Raw genomic sequence first — 19,099 nt, forward strand, 5'->3', positions numbered from 1 at the left:
CCAATTCATTTTTTTTTTCATCTCTCCACCAAAACAAGACTTGTTACCATCACTGTACACACAAAACTAGGGAAATCGGGTTGGCCATAACTGTACCAACTCCCGCACCAACCAGGGCCAGGACAAGAACACACGACCTCTGCCTTGAAATCTGAAGCCATCTTGATTCCATCCCAGGACAGACATGTGGACCTGCGAGGAAGCTTCCAGAACATGTACCGAACCAGAACGGTTTATTTCAGTCTCTTAAAGAGTCACTGGAAAGTTCCGTCACTATTCTAGCTAGCCTACACCCCACGGTCATTATTTTAAAATGATGAAACCAACTATGAGATGGTGCCGGCGCTGGAACTGTGCCCCTGTCAACATCCGGTGTGTGGGCAGGCCCCTGGGAGCCATGCTGCTGATGCAGTGGCTCCCAGCGGAAGCTGCCTTCTGGGAAGGTTGGTGTGTCTGTCTGGAGTCTGGAGTCAGACTCAGGCCACGGAGAATGGTGAAGCGGCCACTGGGTTTTCTCTGTTCTCTAGCTTTGCCCTGTAGCCACCGATAGGTTAAACCAGGTTTCAGGATCTGCGGCTGAGATTGCGGGGCATGCAACCTCCCCCTCTCCCATCCTGCCTTGCTGCCCCACTTGTCCCAGTTATCCCAAGGAGATGAGCTGGCAGCTAGACGTCATCAGAAATGAACTCGAGGCCATATTGGCAGAATTAGGGCTTGGGCAGATAACAACGTAATGGGACATGTCATTATTCCCAATGCCCTAACGGAAGAGTGATTGTATCAACAGTGGGGCAGGGGGTTAACGTCAGGATGCCGCCCCTTCTCCTAACTTCCTGTCTCTCTCCAGACCCATCTATTTTCTAATACAATTTTCTAATACAACTCTGCAGCTTCTCCCAACAAGAGGCAGAATCTAAATTTCTTTTTTATGGGAACTGACTTTATTTCAGCTAAAAGGTAAGGTAAGAGGAAGGAGACTGCAATAGTTACTTTTTGTTGCCTTGATTTAAAAAAGTAACTTGTGGAAGAAAGAGTATTTTGGTTTAAGGTTCCAGGGGGATAAGGTCCATCCTGGTGGGCAGGCACCGCAACTGGAAAGGGAAGCTGAGAACTCACATCTTCAAACGTGAGGTAGAGAGTGAACTCAAAGTATAGCCAGGCTTTAAACTGTCCAAGGCCTCTCCCTGTGATACTTCCTTTACCAAGGCTGCACCCTCCTAAATCTCCCAAACAGAGCCACCAACTGGAGGACCCAGTGTTCAAAGGTCTGAGTCTGTGGGGGAAGAGTTCTCCTCTAAACCAACAGAGAGGAAGAGAGAAATGTAGCATTAAGCTGAGAGGTACCGCAAGGAGACAATGCAGGCTGTTTCTACCTCCCAGAACTTTATCAGTCACCATGGGGACAAATTCAGACTTTTATCTGTTGAGAATGACAGGCATACGGGTACCATCACCCTTTTCCCTCGGTAGACCGCTGACTCGAAGGCCAGACACGTAGGTGAGGCTGTCCTAGACCAACCAGCTCCAAATTGTCTGCCAAATAATGTAGACCTAAGAGCTCATTAGGAACCGAAAACCCCGTCTTCATCAGTGAAACCAGCTGGCCAGTCCACAGGCTGAGGATAGGATGGTTGTTTGAACCATTGACCCCGGCTGTGCTTTGTTCCACAGTAATCGTATATTTTGAGAAGGGGTGTTGGGAATGCCTCACAGGGGAGAGGATGCACCTAGAGAGGACCAGGAGGAAAGAACAATGGGCTGTTGAATGGCTGGTTAGAGAAAACAGCACATATAGCAGGCCAAAATGGCAAGGAAACAGCATTATGTCTAAAGGCCCAAGAAAAGCCCCGGTGTGTTCCTCGAATCTAAACTGGAAGGGGAGCCTACCTGGACCAGACGTTAGAGAGAAGGATAGTACCCAGCCACGAGATGTTTCCCCAGTGGTCCCCAGACCGCTGACTCAATAGCCTCAGTTTATCACAGATCATTGGCAAGGTATCAAAAGGAGCAAAGTCGATGCATTTGGCCCTGTGCTGCGGACTGGAATATCTCAAACATGTCCCGACACAGTGGGGATGTCAACTACCACGCAAGTTTCCTCTCTAACTCTGATTTGGAAAAAAAAAAGTGTTTTAAACTGTGGTTCACATAGACCCCTCAAGAACAGAATGAGGAAGGTGTCCCGGCATAAGATGAGAAGAGATGTAAGCCTATTTTCCAGGATTTGGGTTGGAGGCAGTGCTTTTTGAGACAATGTCTTTCTATATCACACGCCACACCTCAAACACTGGAAAGAGAAAGACACTCAGAGAACCCAGAGAACACTGAGTGATTTCACCTGCCTCTCCTACCATTTGTGAATTAAATCCAGCATAAACTCCCATCTCCCGAGAGTCCACCGATGATGCATAGAGGCTCGTGGAGTCTGGGGCAAAGGTGAAAAGGTCGTGTGTGGCCTCTGCTGAACGCTGATGAGACACCTAGGGGAGGGCAAGCCAGCCAACTCTGCTGAAGGACTTCACGGTTCCAGCACCAGGCAGCCAGCACCCCAGCGCGCCAGCCTAATCCTCTCTTGGCTAACCCTGCGAGCAGAATCCCTGCAGGCTGGCCCCAGCCTTCACTCCCAGACGTATCCAGGCTTGGTTTGCTGAGAGGGAGCCACTGGAGTTGGCCCAGATGATCAGATCAAGTGTCTGCCTGAATTCCGACCGAGCTGGCTTTATCACATTCCTGTTATCTCTGTGCTGGTAACCGGATCAAATATACTGTGCCTGGCAGCACAAGTCAATGGATAAAGGAAAGATTGTTCGATAGAATTGTGCTGGCCTAACAGGTTAGTAAATTGAAGGGATAATGGAGTTAGCATATCTTCTTGCAACGTGAACTGAAACGAATTCCAGACAGGTCAAAGAGCTTAAAAATCAACTCACGAATCAGCAGGGAGCTCTAGAACTCTCCTTGGTAAAAGAGATCAAGACACAACTAACTGATAGGTTTGGCTACATGAAAATATTTCACGTACCATATTTTTAAAGTGAAAAATAGAAGAGAGAACTTCACAAATTTATAGGCATTGTAGCCATTATAAGAAACAATATGAATACCGCATAAGTAAGCGTATAAGATGAGCTCTTGACTCGAAAATTATTTCAGCCTTGCCAGTAGTAAATAATTATAATTATGTGTTGGCAAACAATAAATAAATATCAATATGATTTTTCACCCGCTAAAATGAATTTTTAACTTTAATAAGATGGGTTGTTGGTGAACCTGGACCTATTATAAGCAGTGATGGTGGAAATTTGAATAAATATTTGGAGGTGCCTTAAAAGAAGAATCACACTTTGACCCCATTCCATCTCTAGGAATCGTTCCTAGGTGACTATATCAAAACTGAGGGAAGTGCAACATTTCCCTCTAAATGTTTTAATAATGAAGGATTTAGCAAGGAAGTAGATGTCCTTAAAAGAGCAACTAAACTGATGATTTTTAAAGTTGAGACAAAAACTTAAAACTATGTACGTGCATGTTAAAGTTGCATAAGTGCATTATAAAATCTCCTAATAACCCCAGAAAATTATTCATCAAAACTCCGACCATGGCTCTCGTGTGGTAGAGCTAGATTCCCACCCTCCCACCCCCGTAATTTCCAGATGATAAATTGTGCTGGTTGGTTTGTGAACTTGACACAAACCTAGACATATTCGGGAAAAGGAACCTTAATTGAAAAAAATGCCTCCACCAGATTCCCTATAAACAAGACCATAGGACGTTTTCTTGACTAAAGATTAATGGGGGAGAACCCAGCCAACAGGGAACGGTGCCACCCTTTGGCAGGTGGCCCTGGGTTGCATAAGAAACTAGGCTGAGAAAACCAAGAGGGGCAAGCCAGTAAGTAACATTAATGCATGGCCTCTGCAGAGTCTCTGCAAGTTCCTGCCAGGACTTCCCTCATTGAGAGGCTGTGACCAAGAGTTGTAAGATGAAATAAATCCTCTCCTCCCCAAGTTGCTTATGGTCATGGTGTTTTACCATAGCAATAGAAACCGAACTAGGACTTACATCTAGCTATGTGGTGGTATTATTTATATTGTACGAGCCTGTTAAATGTGCACGCATAGGCAACATGTATATTCTTTTAAAACATTTAATCAGATATCTTCCCTAGTCCTCAGTCATCGCTTCTTTCTCCAGAAACTTTTAAATCAGATTGATTTAGTATAGTACCAGAAGATACCCCTAAATATTAGTACGATGAGTGGTTGGATAAACAAGGAGATGAATGAATGACTTTCCAAGGAAATGAATGAATGACCACACACACACCTGGGCATTTTCTTTCTACACAGTGGCTTTAAAAGCTGGAAACATTTTGGCATTGCACCCATGTTAGTGAGGTCACGTTCTCTTGCAGTCCTGAAAAACCTCGAACCCCTAGGAGCTCATGGCTCCTTCACTACACCAGGCTCTCTGATCTCTCTTTGCCCAGAATGCCCATCCCTGATCAACAGATAAATTCTCATTGCTAATGTTCAAATAAGCTTCAGCTTCCTCAAGAATGAAGGCGCCCTTCCCAGCCCTTTTCCTCCCTGTGTCTTTTCTGATCATATATTATTCTCATGTGATCGCACCCCACCTGCTTCCACCGCTATCTCAGGGTTAGAAGAGGCGGTCATCTGGTTTGTGCCCCCCCCTCTGGTGCGCAGCTGATTAATAAATGCCTTTAGAAGGAAAGGCCTAAGCAAACGCGGTAGCTCATGGTTTTATCAAGCTCCCTGACAGAGGCTCAGAGCTCTTAACCCCATCTAGATCCTTCAGTAAACAGGTCAGACCGATAGATGCACAGGTGGCTTATCACACCCCTAGATTGGGACACAAAGCACCCACCAAGAGTCCTGCGATAAGAGTTTTTCACCCAGAATTCCATAGTCTGCTCCTTCCTTTCCTGGCCGTCTCCATTGGAGCACTCTGGGATAAAAATGGGAGCACGGAGGGCAGACACTAGTGGCCCTGGATCTCACCACAGTTCACCATTTAAGACTCACTCAACCATTCTGAGAGTGACCAACAAGGAAGATAACCCAAATCTCTGCTCACTTGCTTAGTTTTGTGAATAATAATAATAACAAATTGCAAAATAGATCAAAAGTAATTTTATAACATTCTTATTGAGAGCTACCTAAAATGCCACAGTATTTTAAAGAAAGTGTTTTTGTTTTCGAGCAATTGATAATGCTGTTGAATTTTCAGGGTTCTTTGCTTGGTAACCAGTGATCTAGCATACACGTGTCTAACCCAAACCCTCTCTAGTCTTCCCAATGCACTTCCAGACTGAAGTTTCCAGGACCCCCTCTCTCCACCAGCCTGTGTCCGATCCACTGCCCAGTGATGTTCGTTGTATCCCCTGAACTCCACTCAGATCCGTCCACACTCTCTTTCCCCCACTCCCAGCTTCTATAGCCTTGCCCTGACCCCAGCCTCCTAGCCTCCTGTGCCTCTTTTCTTGCTAACCATGGCCTATCAACACCACCCCCACTCATATGAATCTTCTGAGAGTTACCGGAGGGATCCTCTTAAAATAAAAAATAAAAAGAACCTTTCCCCTAACTCGTACTTCAGTCTCTACCAGCCAGACACCTGCAGCCAGAATCCCTGACTATTGTCCCTCCTGAGACCCTCACACCCTTGATTCAGGTCACCGACCACAATTAGAAGCGTCTGCATGTGTGCTGTGTACTGCTTCTCCCTGATGTCCCCCTCTGGACCACACTGTCCACACAGCTGGAAGATGGCAGAGAGGGAAGACCAGGTAGGGTGCCTGAGATGTGCCCGAAGTGAAACACACGCTACTTTTGAAGACTTGTTATAAAAAGGCACACTATTCTCAGTATTTTTAGAATGACTACTCTCTATGAATGGTTGTTGAAGTTGCAATATTTTGTAGGCGTTAGACTATGAGAAAGTATATTGTGAAAATTAATGAGCTTTTTTATATGCATGTGTATTATGTGTTTATATATGTGTGTGATTGTGTGTGTGTGTGTATACATGCGCACACACACATGGAAGCCAGAAGTTGATGATGGGTATCGGTCAACCACTCTCTAAGCTTATAAATGTTGAGAAAAGTTCTCTTGCTTGAAGCCAGAGTTTTCCAACTCAGTCTAGCTATTCAGTTTGCTCTGGGGATCTTTTATTTCTGCTTTCCAAGTGATGGCTGGGATTACGGGTGGGCCGTCACACTCATCCAGCATTTACATGGATGCAGGAACTCTGAGCTCAGGTCTTCATGCTTATCTAGTACTTTATGGCTGAACCATCTCCCCAGTCCCACAAAAATGAATTTTGCCCACCCTTTTCACGTTCACAGGATGACTAGAATACTCTAACCTTGTCTAAGGTTCCCACAGGACTTCTATGGAACCGTGAGGCTTTGGACAGTCGTCTCCCAGTAGCCTCTGGGATATTATGAACCAACTCCATCATCCTGCTAAATTAGTCAGCTTAAGTCAAGTAAGCAAAGGATACGTTTTGGTTGAAAAGACATCCTGTAGAAACCGAGCATCCCAAGAAGTTTTGGAGAATCAGGAAAAGCTTTAAACATCATAAGAGACTACAGGATGAATATGCTGCCCCCGTCCCGATTCCTGACACAGAAAGCAAGGATTGCTCAAACATTACAGGGGGTTATTGTCAGGCAGTTGAGATAAATGTTGTTACCTCAAAGCCTTGAGGCTTTTCTGCATGGCAATCGATCCCACGTCCCTGGGAGTCAGCACACTAAGACTCCCAGATGCTTCCCATGCAGAGACTCCTGTGAGCCGCTTCCCATGGCTCTGGTGGCCATGAGTAAGCCTGACAGCGTCACTTTCCCTCAGGTCTGTGAGTCTACTCAGTACTGGAAAAGTTAGCCTCTCCATGGGGATTCTGGAATGCACTGGCTGCCAGGACTATCACCATCTAAGCCCACCTGCCCTGGGAGCTAATGGCTGCCTCCTGGCCACTTGGCTTCTCCATTCAGAGCCACTGGGGTTAAAGGCTTAGGCTTACAGACTCCTCCCTCGGGGTCTCATCTCCAGTCCCAAGAGACTCACAGACCTCCAAATATTCACTTCCAAGCTCCTGGGCCTTTGGCCAAGGCTCTTGCTAACCCTCTCTGGCCAGCACACTGCACTCTGCTTTAGAAGTGGATTGCATCCTTCAGGAGGTCTGCAGCCTCCGAGAAGCCTTCCCTGCGGAGCTGTTTGTGCTCTCCGCAGTGACACCCCATATTGCTTTGTTCACACCCTCTTACAGCCCAGATTGGAAGACGGCTGTCTGTCTATCTCTCCAGCTAAGCTGTGAGCGGCTCCATTGTGGAGAGACAATGATGTTATCCTTAATCTCCGGGGGTCAGAAAAGGTCCACACTTTAACAGTGACTGCCTTGGGGTTGGAATTCCTTTCAACTTGCTCTAGCGACAAGGATAACATTCCCCCTAAACACGTTCTGCCAAAACGCAAGAATCAAGCCACAGCAGTCATTATTAAGAATGTGGCCTTTTATAGGTCCTGCGGCCTGGATCCCAGGTTTCAGCTCTACCCCTTCAAACTGGGTGATCTTGACTAAATCCTGCCACCTTACTGGGCCCCCTTCCAAGTGCAAAATGGGGCAAAGGTCTGTCACGGTTGTCGTGTAGATAAATTGAGGTGGTGTGTACAAAGTGTTTGACGTGGACCTAAACTTTGCAAATGCTCAATAAACCCCAGATAGTAATTTAAATGGCAGGAATCACCTCAAGGCCACAGGAGCACAGACATCTCAGAAGGTGACAGGTAGTCACTACCTTTGCCCTACCCCCTGGGCAAAATATAGAAGAATGAGCATCGCCAACCCTGGTGGCCCAGGCCTGAAATCCCAGCTACTCAGGAGGCTGAGGCAGGAGGATTGAAAGTTGAAGGTTTGCTAGGGTTATACAGTTAGTTGAAGACCAGGCTGGTAACTTTCCTTTGAAACAGTGTCTCGCTAAAAGGAAAGGGAGTGGGAGGGGGGAGGGTGCAGGAAAAAAAATCCTGCCAATGTGACATGACTGTCCCATGGTATGGTTAGGGTTTTTATTGTAAATATTAGAGAGAAAAAGAAAGGAAATGAACATGGCCAGCAAAGTGGACATGATCAGGGCTGGAAAAACGAGAGAGAGAGAGAGAGAGAGAGAGAGAGAGAGAGAGAGAGAGAGAGGGGGGAAGAAGAAGAAGAAGAAGAAGAAGAAGAAGAAGAAGAAGAAGAAGAAGAAGAAGAAGAAGAAGAAGAAGAAGAAGAAGAAGAAGAAGAAGAAGAAGAAGAAGAAGGGAGAGGAGAGGAGAGAGGGTAGAGGAAGAAGGAGAGGGAGAGAGAGAGAAGAGGAAGAAGAAGTAGTAGTAGTAGGGAATAGCAGGTTGTAAGAAGGGTGAGTAGCTGGGGGAGGGAAGGGCCAGGAGGCTGGCATGGGGGACTTTGATATACCAACCACAGATATATAACCACGGAGCAATAATGCCCCTTCTGCCAGAGGTCAGGGAAATGACTCCTTTTGCATCTGGGAACGACCTGGCTTAAGAAATTCCTGAGGAATGCTGGCTTTTCTCTAGCCACCAGAAATCCTCCTGGAGTCCAGATTTGAGCTCATTTCTAGATATTTGGACAGGCTGTGAGACCTAACAAGAACTATGTATGTTCCTACTCCATGCTAGTCACTGGCAAAAATTGTACACAGGTCTCTACTTTGTGCCAGGTGGGGATTCTGTTTCTGAATGAGGCAAGGGCCATTGATTGCACTCTCGGTGATGACAGAGAAGTCATCTCCAGCTAAAAGGAACCACATTCTCCAGAATGATCGCCAGTCAACTGTGAAAGAAGCACAGACACTGTTCAAATTATGCCTCCCCCTTTCGGTCCCCAGATCCCAGTGTCCTCAGGCAACCTCCCCAAAGCATAGGCTCGGGTTTATGCTTGTGGAGCAAGATTTGAAAGAAGCATCACCTCTGTTTTTATGCCAGAAATAGCATCTTATTTAAAGCAACAGTAGATGGGCATGTTTAAAGGAAAAAAAAAATGCTTCGTTCCCCGGACATTCTCAGAAAATTCCAGATGTTGATACGCAGCCATTTGTACCAATCCTGCCCTATGATTTTAAAATCTGAATCAGATGTAAACTCTTCCTCAGCCACCTGAGAAGCCTCAGCACATATCCAACCCGCAATTACGTGGTCAGCAGCATCATCGAGCTGTTGGGAGTGATGATGCGTTTACATACCAACGATATGGCCAGGCCTTTGTGCTTTTGCCAAGCCATTTTGGTAAGAAGAAAACCAACTATCTGGAAATCCTGTAGCCCAAACCCTACAACTGCTTTTTCTCTCACTACCTAGAACAGAACAAAGAACAAAAAAATCTCTTATTTGGTATCAGGGCCTTTTCAGAGTCCTGGGATATGGGCTGAGGATGTAGCTCAATCAGTGGAAAGTTTACCCAGCATGCCCAGGACCTTGGATTCCATCCCCAGTACCATGTACACTGGGCCTGATGGCATACACTATATCCCCCGTACTTTGCAGGTAGAAGCAGGAGAATCAACAATTCAAGGTTATCCTCAGCTACAGAGTAAGCTCTCGGCCAGCCTGGGATGCATGCAGTCCTAGAGAAGGGGTAGGGGAAGAAGTCACAGGCACAGTGGCATTGTGGTACCATGAAATCTGCCAAAGAGCCTCCTGCAGGCCACTTGTTTCTCCTCAACCAGAAACATAGGTAAGCAAGGGAAGAGGAAATGGGTAACTTCAGTTCCTGAGTCAAGTGCCTCTCGTGCCCCAGCTCCAAAGAGTCTCACATCCCCAAAGAGTCACAAGTGCCCTTAGCATCCCAGAGGCTTGCTTGAGCCACCATGACCGAGGGTGAGGCAAATAAAATACTCACGCTAGGTATAAAATATAGAGAACATCTCCCAAACAAACAAAAACCCAGAAAAACAAAACGTGAGGAGGGACAGAAAGCTCAGTCCTTAATATATAAATGATACTGCAATCCAACATTTAAAAATACAGCCAAAACACCCATGATAGAGCCCAGGAACAAAATACTAAGTGAAAACAGAATCAGTTTAAAAAGAGAAAAAAGAAAATAGACTCAGTATAACGGCTCATTTTCCCCCTTTGCCTCCGGTTCATACGCTTCCCAGTGTGCCATGAGTGGCTGTGGAGTCACTCAGCTGTGAAGAGCAAGCATGAGTCAGGGCGAAGAGGAATGTGTGACCTCACGCGGGGTTGAGCAACGGTGGAGAAATGCAACATTTTGCTGAGTCACATGGAAATGGATCTGAAACGTATGGATTAAATTCCTCCGAAACCAACATGATTCTTCAAGGGAAGGAAAGGAAAAGTACTTAGCGGTGGTGTCTGAGGTTTTTTTGAACCCAATCCTCTGGAAAATGAGCACACGTGCAAATTACTCAGTGCCTGCAAGCCAGCTTCGAAATGCGCTGGTCACAAACCACTGGCTTGTTTAAAAACATTTTTCCCCCTGCTCAAGCTTGCTCTCTCGGCACTCCTGCGGGGGCTGATCATCTCTACTGTTGGTTAGAGGAAGAACAGCTGTGTCCCACCACACCGAGAGGGCAGGAACAAGTGTCCCACCAGACAGTGTGACAGGTGTCGTCTGCAGGAGGCAGGCAAAAGGGCAGGGAGATGGCTCACCTGGTAAAGCGCTTGCTCTCCAAGCATGAGGAGCTGGATTTGATCTCCAGAGACAGTGGCACGTGTTTATAATCCCAGCTCTGAGGTGGCAGGGACAAGAGGATCTCTAAAGTTCACTGACCAACTGACAGTTGAATCACCAGGTTCAGCGAGAGGTGTTTTCTCCAAACAGGTAGATAGAGAACAATTGATATATTGACCTCTGGCCTCTACAGGTATACACATACAAATACATGCACATACGCAGACACACAAACATTCTTTGATAAAGAAGGCAGGCAAGTCATGCCTTGAGCTAAAAGCTGAACAGAAGCGCCACACAGGTGTGTCCTCAGATCCCATCTGCAGGTACCTGGCCCCTCAGGAACGTGGAGGGAAGAGGTGAAGTCTACTTATAACCAAGCAGTGGCCTCTACACCCGCGTCAAGGATGACTCAAACTTGCCACCCGCTAGTCTCCCAGACAGTTCCATGTGACTGAGAGAACCAGGGTCTGTGGTCACCTCTGTCGAGACACCAGGGCAATTCAGGAACTACTCTGAGTATAGCCCAAGGAAAAGCCTAGGAAGGCGGGAAAGGCAAAGACTCCATGCTTTGGGAGCCCGTCTGCATACAGGGTTCTGGCTGCTGTGGCAATGTGGGGTGAAGGCCAGATGCTCCCCCAGAGAGAAGAGTCATTGATCACCCTTTTTCTCCAGCCTTCCCTAAACTGCCCAATAGACAGAAGGAACTCCAGGCAACCACAGATGCCTATCCCTGGAGATCCCGTGTGCCAGTATGCTGCGTGTCTCTGCCAAGTCTGGGTGATTTCTAAGTTCTCTGGGCTAAGCAAGACTTGCTTTCGTCATCTTAAATACTGTATATGGTTATGCTGGAAGAGCTGGAACCAGCCCCAGAAGTGACTTTCCAGATCCCCTTTAAAATGACTGGGACCACTCATCAGTGATGGGCAGGTTCTATTGAAATGGTGCTCCACTCAGGGTATCAGTTTCCTCCTTAGGAGAGAGTTTTGTAGGGGGCTCACAAGAACCACACCTGAACTACCTTGCTAGCCAAACTCTCCCATGCCAACCTATCAGCCTTATACCCCTCTCCCCCTTCTAGGGCCTCCTCCTTCAAAAACACTTGACATTCAAACTGGGCTATCTTGCTTTAAGGAAAAGAGGTCCAAGGTGCTCAGTAGAATGTGTTAACATTTTACATCCAGGAAATAAACGATTCTTTTTCACTACAGATGAAAGTCTAAGAGGTTTAAGGCTGATTGACAGGTTTGAAAATAAACAAGCCTATTTTTGCAGATAGTTCACAGCTGTATTGCTTCCTCCCAGGGTGCGCTCAACTGGCGTTTTCTGCCGGAGAGCCTTTGCCAATAGCAACCCTTATCCTCTGTATTCTTCAGGTTAAAACGTGCAAAAGAACTCTGGTCTTATTCCTTTGGAAACTGATGACACGCACATACAGACACCATTAAAAAAAAAAAAAAACAGCAAGACATTGAAATATTTGAAAGACGCAGCAAGATAGACCATACTGAAACTTAAGATAACTCCACTAATATGGCTGCCTGGAGCAAAACAAGAAGAGGCCGGACAAAGGCTTTTCAGCTGTGTGCCTGGGAACCCAGAAGGATCTTTGGAAGCTCTTGTGGGCCTCAGCACAAATACTGCTCCCCTCCTAGCCATAGAGACTTTTTAAAATCTGGTTTGTGAATGGGATTTAGTCAGATGAGAGGAATAAATTTTATAGTTAAAGTCCTCTTTAAAACCCATAGTGCAGCAGACAAAAGACCCCAAGACCTACCTACCACTGTTTGGCAGGCTTCTCCAATGGTGTAGCCCAAAGTCTGGGCACATCAGGGAGCCTGTGTCCCGAGTCACATATAAACCAGAGAGTTGCAGGAAGGGAGCCATTTAGTGCTGTTGGCCTTCTGGATCTTTCTCTGCGCCATTCTCTCTGTGGGGAGTGTTTTAAAGCTCCCCCCTCTCAGAATCCCATTATCGCCTATGTTAAAAATGGCCATTAACCCTTCTGGACTTCCACGAAGCTTCCTCGCTCCAGCTCCAGCTGAGTCAATAGCTCCTCTGATCCCCCAGTTAGTCCTAACCTCCACATTGTGAGTCCTCTATCCTGGTCCCCCTCCTGACTTGGAGGTCTGTCCTCCCTGTAGACTGTTAACTCTTATAGAGATCTTGGACCCTGTCTTCAAATCTACCTCCCCAGAAACTAATTCAAGGCCCATCACAGAGATGATCACAGACTTCTCTACTTTCAGCTTCCAAGTGTGGTGGTGGATGACAGGCAGCAGGAACACACCTGCATCTCCGGCACCCAAAATGCATCTGTCGTGGCCACCCCACCCTTGCGGGAATGCTACAAGGATGGGGGACTGCGGAAGACAATTGGACTTTAAAACTTCATTTTTTACTTTTTTATAACAATGTAATCTTTTAGAGTCCAGGAAAGTTATTTAAATGTAAACATGCATTCTCACTGTCTGGGACCAGGGTTAGATGAAATTCTTCAAATGATCTCTTAATGCCACCAAAATTGCATTCAAATGCTCCTGCCAGGCAAAGATAAATTGCCATTTACACAATAATCTCGCACTTAAAAGTAGCTGGGTCCAGAGAGTTTGGGGGAAATTTATTATGACAGGGAAAAGGGGTTCAAGTTATTTAGTCTGCTGATAAGACAGCTTAGGAATGACCATAATTATCTCTGGGAATTAGAAGGGTTTTTATAAGGTCATTAGAAGGTCATGGGCCAGCTTGGCTCCATCTACTTGGACATCAAGAATTGACTTCAACAACACCAAAATGAGTTAGTTGGAGTTACAGAAAGTCAAGGGGGTTTCAGAACCCCTCCCCGAGCTTGTTGGAAATGCAGGCCTCCCAAGTCCACTCCGCATTTGCCAAGGCAGAGTTGTGCTCTCTCAAGCCTTGCCGTAGCTTATGTGGATGTTCGAGCTCAGGAAGCTCCCCTAATGTAAGAAGGTAAGAAAGCAGGAGTCTGGAAGAGCCAAGGACCCTTCCCAAGATCTGGAGAGCCTTCCCAGGCTGGGAGAAGAATGGCAAGCAATCACCTTCCATCCAGTCTCCAAGGATGCTCCAGTCCCCATTATCTTTCCTGAGAAGTACAACCACATCAAGGGAAGTCTGAGTACTACCTTCATGTTCAGTATAATATCTTCAGCACCATACTCTACAGCTGCAGAGACTCGGGCCAAGAGAACGAAGCACTCAACTCAAGGCTGGACAGCTTGTAGTAGGCCACTGAAAAAGCCTTCAGATTTCCTGACCCTAGCAAGAGGATACACAGCAGTCTGCCATTGACACTCTGCATGGCAAAGCCACCAGTCTCTCTGCTCATGGCTTCCCTGTAATAGAAAATACCTGATAGCTAACTTCCTCAGCAGACGGAGGGAAAATGCACAGCTCTTTCCAATGCAGTTGTTTCGAGCACTATAAGGTTGCGGGTAATCCTTGTGGTCTCACTGCCCTTGCAGAAGATTCAAAGCAAAACGCCTAGTGAGTTCCCTAGGCAAGGAGCCTAAGAGAGAGAGTCTAGGGTGGAGAGAGAGATACTCGCTCAGAGCGGGTGCTTTTGCAGGGAAAGCCTGCCTAGGTTTCCAAGGACCCCTCCCTTGCAGGGCTGGGAAGAAAAGGCCATATTAGCTTCCTGGAGCCAAGCAGAACTTAGAAGAGCCAAGCAGAGTCCAGGGACAGGCCCTGGAAAAAAACAGCAGCAGGAAAGAGCTCCTCTGGGTGGGAAAGTGTGTTTCCTGGCACCAAGGGACCTGAGGAGCAGTGTAATGTATATTTGATGACATTTCTCAGCAAGCAGCCTCCGTGCCAGAGACCTAGGCTAGAACAAAGCCTGGCACCAGGGCAGACGGAAGATAAAGGGAAAACCGCAGAACCTGCCAGAGAGGCCAGGGTGGCCCCAAGGGAGTGATTAGACAGCAAGGTGTGGAGGAGACTGATAAAAGTCACCATGACAGCCACCATCCTATCCGAATCTGCACAGTTCCTACATGTAAGCCTTGGGGGGAGGTGATGATCAGGCGGAGTAACTGACAGGACAACAGAAAGAAACACATGGCCCTGAGAATTTCCCCCGTACCCTCGCCCAACTGCTGCCAACTCCACCAGAGTCAAGCGGGCAAGATCCCGTTCCGAGGAAACTGGAGCTGCCTTCTTAGTGATGAAGACCAGAAAAGACAGCTGCCACATCTCTCTGATAAGATCAAATATCTGTGTGTTTGCCACCAGGTGCAAAGATACATGCCAACCAGACGGTTGCAGTTAGGGAGTCTTGAGGGATGATGCTCACAAACACGACTTTGTTCCCTTAGGCCAGCCCACCTCCATGCAAACACGTGCCTTTGAGCTATAGATAAAATGCAACATATGCACTTGATCCACGTGATGCTGCTGGTCTGCCAGCACTGCACGGGACTAAAAGGGGTCACTCATGCCGCAGGCTTCAAGGGAGCCAACGAGAGTAACTAGAGTTGCCCTTACTTTCTCACAAAATGTCACCTTTGCCATCTGATCCGTCTGTCCCAAAGACTCAGACACAGCCGCCGCAGACAGAATGCTACAGAACCAACGATGAGCTCCTCTTCCACCCAGGCCACTTTCTCCCCTCGTTGGCCTTGCTTCCCTGGAGTGTCCTATGGTTCAGTCATTTTCTTACCTGGAAGCTACAGGGACACTGGAGATGGGACTCCGTGTGACCAGAAGACAGCCCAAACTTCAGGGTGAGGTGGGGACCCAGAACCTTCTTTTGTAGCCGCATCATCAGTGGATGAAAGTCAGAGAGAGACTCCCAGCATGGGTAGGCTGTTCATGAGCTCCATTTTCCTTTCAAGTGGAGGAAACAAAGCATCCTTCTGATCTACTGAGAGAGGGGACGAAGGAAATTCTGAGCACACTAGAATGGGAAACTGGCAGGAATAGATACAGGTGCATGCACACAGGGAGTGGGGGAGAGATCTAACTACAATACTGTGTGCTTGTAGCTCCACTGCCCAAATCTCTGTGGCGTGTCATATGCTAGTGGTTTCTACCAGATAGAACCCAAAAATGAGAAACTTAGGGAGACCTCCAAATCCAGTGAGGACCAAAATACTGTGAGCAAAGTGTCTTGGTCAGGTTGTCATGTCCGAGCAAAACTCAAGCATGTAAGAGAGTGTATGGTGGGACCACTCTAGTCTGATAAGGTCAATGTCTTTCCTCTGCAGCCAACTAGAACTTTATCTAGAAACAAGGTCTTGAAGACTCTCTCTAACCTGTACCCCAAGGGTGCTAGGCCTCAACAAAAGAGTGAGGCCCTGTAGCAGATCGTGTGAGAAAAAGTGCAGAAAGGCATGATCATCTAGGTCAAAGGGCTGGAATGATGAGGTGAAAATTACTTTCTTTTTTTAAAAAAAAACTATTTCCTCCAAGTGGGACAGGTGGAGAAACAATAAAAACCCTTCAACGTATCTTTCCGTTCCATCAGCGAGGAGTCAAATATGACAATAAAATGGCAATGGAGTCACTCCCAACTAATTGCGGAGTTAAGAAAGAGGCCACTGGGTGGCTAAACACAGCTCAGACAAAAGCAGAGCATTTTGAAATGCATATGTAACCAGGACCACTTTACGCGTGCTCTCTGCTCAGCACCGAACTTAAATACTTTGCTCTATACCAGTAATTTCCCTAGTCACTGATAGATTCACCTTGCCCTCACTGACTCATGACATTTAGTTGAATTTCCCAAAGTCACAGATTTTGCTCTCTCTCTCCTCCTTCCCCCCTCTTGTTTTTATTATTTATTATACATATTCTTCCATCACAAGCAGAAATGACCTTCTGATTTGTAATTTGTAATTTTTAAAATGAAGGAACACGCACACTTCTGTGTTTTGGTATGGTCAGTGGTTCTTATCCCCCATCAGAAAAGACAGATATTTGCAATACATTCATAACAGAAAAATTACAGTTAAGTAGCAATGAAACTAGTTTTATGGGCTGGGGGGGTCACCACAACATGAGGAACTGTATCAAAGGGTCACAGCATTAGGAAGGTGGAGAGCCACTGGTATAGGTGGTCCTGACAAGAAAAGCCCATGCAGTATCATTTCTTGCTAGAAGAAGGAAACAAACCCTCACCCAGTTCCCAAGTAATCAGTCTGAACCATCATCTCCTGGGCTAAGCAGAGCCCTCGGAAGCTGCCTACAGAGTCCTTTAGGGGACACTGTTAGGATCAAAAAGAGGACAGCTCATTTTGCACACCCTCTTAGACACTTCCTTGAAATTTTGTCTTATGTCAAATTTTTCTTCTCCATTCTGTCATAGACTGTGAAACTAAAGTACTGATTCATTACCATAGTTATTAAATTGCTTAATAAAAAATGGCCTTATGCCCTACACTGAAAGCAGTTTAGTTCTAAACCTAATTGCAGGTACTTTTATCTCACCGCCTGGATCGTAGAACAAAGGCTGCGCACCTGTCACGCCTCTGAGGGATCACCATGGTGCCACATAAGACTAAAGTGACATTAAGAGGTTACACAGACTCAGAAGCAAGCTGGAAGAAAAGCCCAGCCCCCGGCAGGGTAGGCTCCCTCCTGAGCGGTTAGTGCCTCCAAAAAGAACACCTAGGTCCACAGGTCTTTTAGCACCTCTCTACCTTCCCATTGTCTCAACACCTGAGTCGGTGAAGGAGGCGCCTGACTGCTCCAGACTCACGGCCACAGGCCCCGAGTGGCGGAAGTAGCTGGGAGCTGTCCATGGTGGCGCTGCGCCTGGGCACGCAGAGTCGCCTGTTCCCCGCCCGCGGGCGCGCCTGGGGTCCCTCTCCAGACCGCTGATTTGGAGACGACTCCCTGGCTCACTGTCTCCTGGACAGGGCTTCAGCCAGGCCGTGGCTCTCACACCAAAGCTTGGCTTTAAAAGGGAGTTCTTACCTGTGGGCAGAGTTGGCTGCTCGGAGTAGGACTGAGAACCTCAGACCTGGCGCGGGTGGAATATCCAACTCTTGGGGAACACGGGTGCACCGCCCTTCTCGTCAAGAACACACGCATTCTCCCGGGTCCATTCCGAAATCTCCTCGGACCTCGTTCCCAGAGAGGCGAACTGGAGAACCGCGCACGAATCCGGCTTGCGACCTGCTGAGACCTTGGTTTTTCTGTCTATCTTGTGCGACCCTTCTTGCCAGTGACGTCCGTTGCCAGGGGCCAACAAACATTCCTGCAGCGCTTCCAGTCTTAGTGTTTGCTTAAATATCAGCAGGGACCACCGAGGTCGTCTAACATCAGATCACCTCCGCTCGCCCCGTGCCAGCGCATCGCTGGGACGGCAGAGGCTGACGGCAGAGGGAACCCAGGAGACCTTGCCAAAGCGGAAGCGACAAGGTGCAGACTTGTGAGGCTCGCGACCACTAACCACGGCGTAAGCTTGTTTGACTGGGCTCCTTCCGAGACCTGCTTCGGGACCATCGCTTTTCAGTGAGAGAGTCGTTTGTGTGGGCATCTAGTGCCATTCACAGGAGGACAACCTAAGCAAAGCCTCCCGTCGAATGCGTTCCTGGACGTTGGTGTCCCCAACACCTGCCACTTGTAAGACGGGGGCGTATGCCCACCAACATACACATGGATAGACAGACAGACAGACAAACGGGCAGGCAGGAAAACAGACAGGCAGAGGCAGACAGCAGAGAACAGGCTGGACAAACAGGCCGACGGAGGGCAACGTTTTCCCTAAACCGAGAGGAGGCGCGGGAACCCGACTGTCCTCTCTCTTGCAAGGCTAAATCCATGCGCCCTCGCGCCCCAGTGCCGGTCCTCTTACCTCCGCGGTTCTCTTACCTACGGCTGATGACCGAGACAGTGCCACGCCTCGGGGACCTGGAGTGCAGCATCCCGGAGTCTGGTATCTGATCCCACGCGTCGAGCTCCCGAGCGTGAGCAAACGGGACGAGAGCTCGCGGGAAGTGAAGTGCAGATCCGGGCCTCACTCGGTACAGTGCGCCCCCGGCACCAGACCACTGCCACTCTGCGCAGCGGGCGCTCTTAGCTCGGCTCCGCGCGCTCACTGGCTTACTAGCTAGCTCGGAGCTGCCAGCCCGAGCCGCCGCTTTTTATAGCCGCCTTCCGGGGCTGGCTCCTCCCCACCCCGAGCCCCCGGCGCCCGCACTCATCCCGTTCCCCCCCCTTCCTACCCCCCTCTCGGGGCAGCGGTCCTCCCACTCACCGAGGTGGGCGGCCTGCGGGGCCGGACCCGGGCGGGCTCTGGCGGCCGCTGGGGGAGCCGCAGACCCAAAACCGAGAGCCGCCGCTGGGACGTGCCACGGCCACCAGGTGAGGGCGCTGGAGCCCAGGACGAGCGAGGCCGATCTCGGAGGTCTGT

The 19,099-nt window shown here is 48.1% G+C and overlaps 1 protein-coding gene across 1 annotated transcript in view; it reads right to left on the minus strand.

The window, feature by feature from the left end:
- The window catches only part of Cemip (cell migration inducing hyaluronidase 1), a 141,452-nt gene extending 122,655 nt beyond the window's left edge, over nucleotides 1-18,797 (minus strand). The window contains exon 1 of the mRNA XM_075952440.1: nucleotides 18,559-18,797. Coding sequence (XP_075808555.1) covers nucleotides 18,559-18,611 — 53 coding nt within the window. The 5' untranslated portion in view covers nucleotides 18,612-18,797. The remainder of the gene's footprint in view (nucleotides 1-18,558) is intronic.
- Nucleotides 18,798-19,099: the final 302 nt, after the last annotated feature.

This window comes from Microtus pennsylvanicus, chromosome 18 (assembly GCF_037038515.1).
Source record: "Microtus pennsylvanicus isolate mMicPen1 chromosome 18, mMicPen1.hap1, whole genome shotgun sequence".
In the NCBI taxonomy this organism is placed as follows: Eukaryota; Metazoa; Chordata; class Mammalia; order Rodentia; family Cricetidae; genus Microtus; species Microtus pennsylvanicus.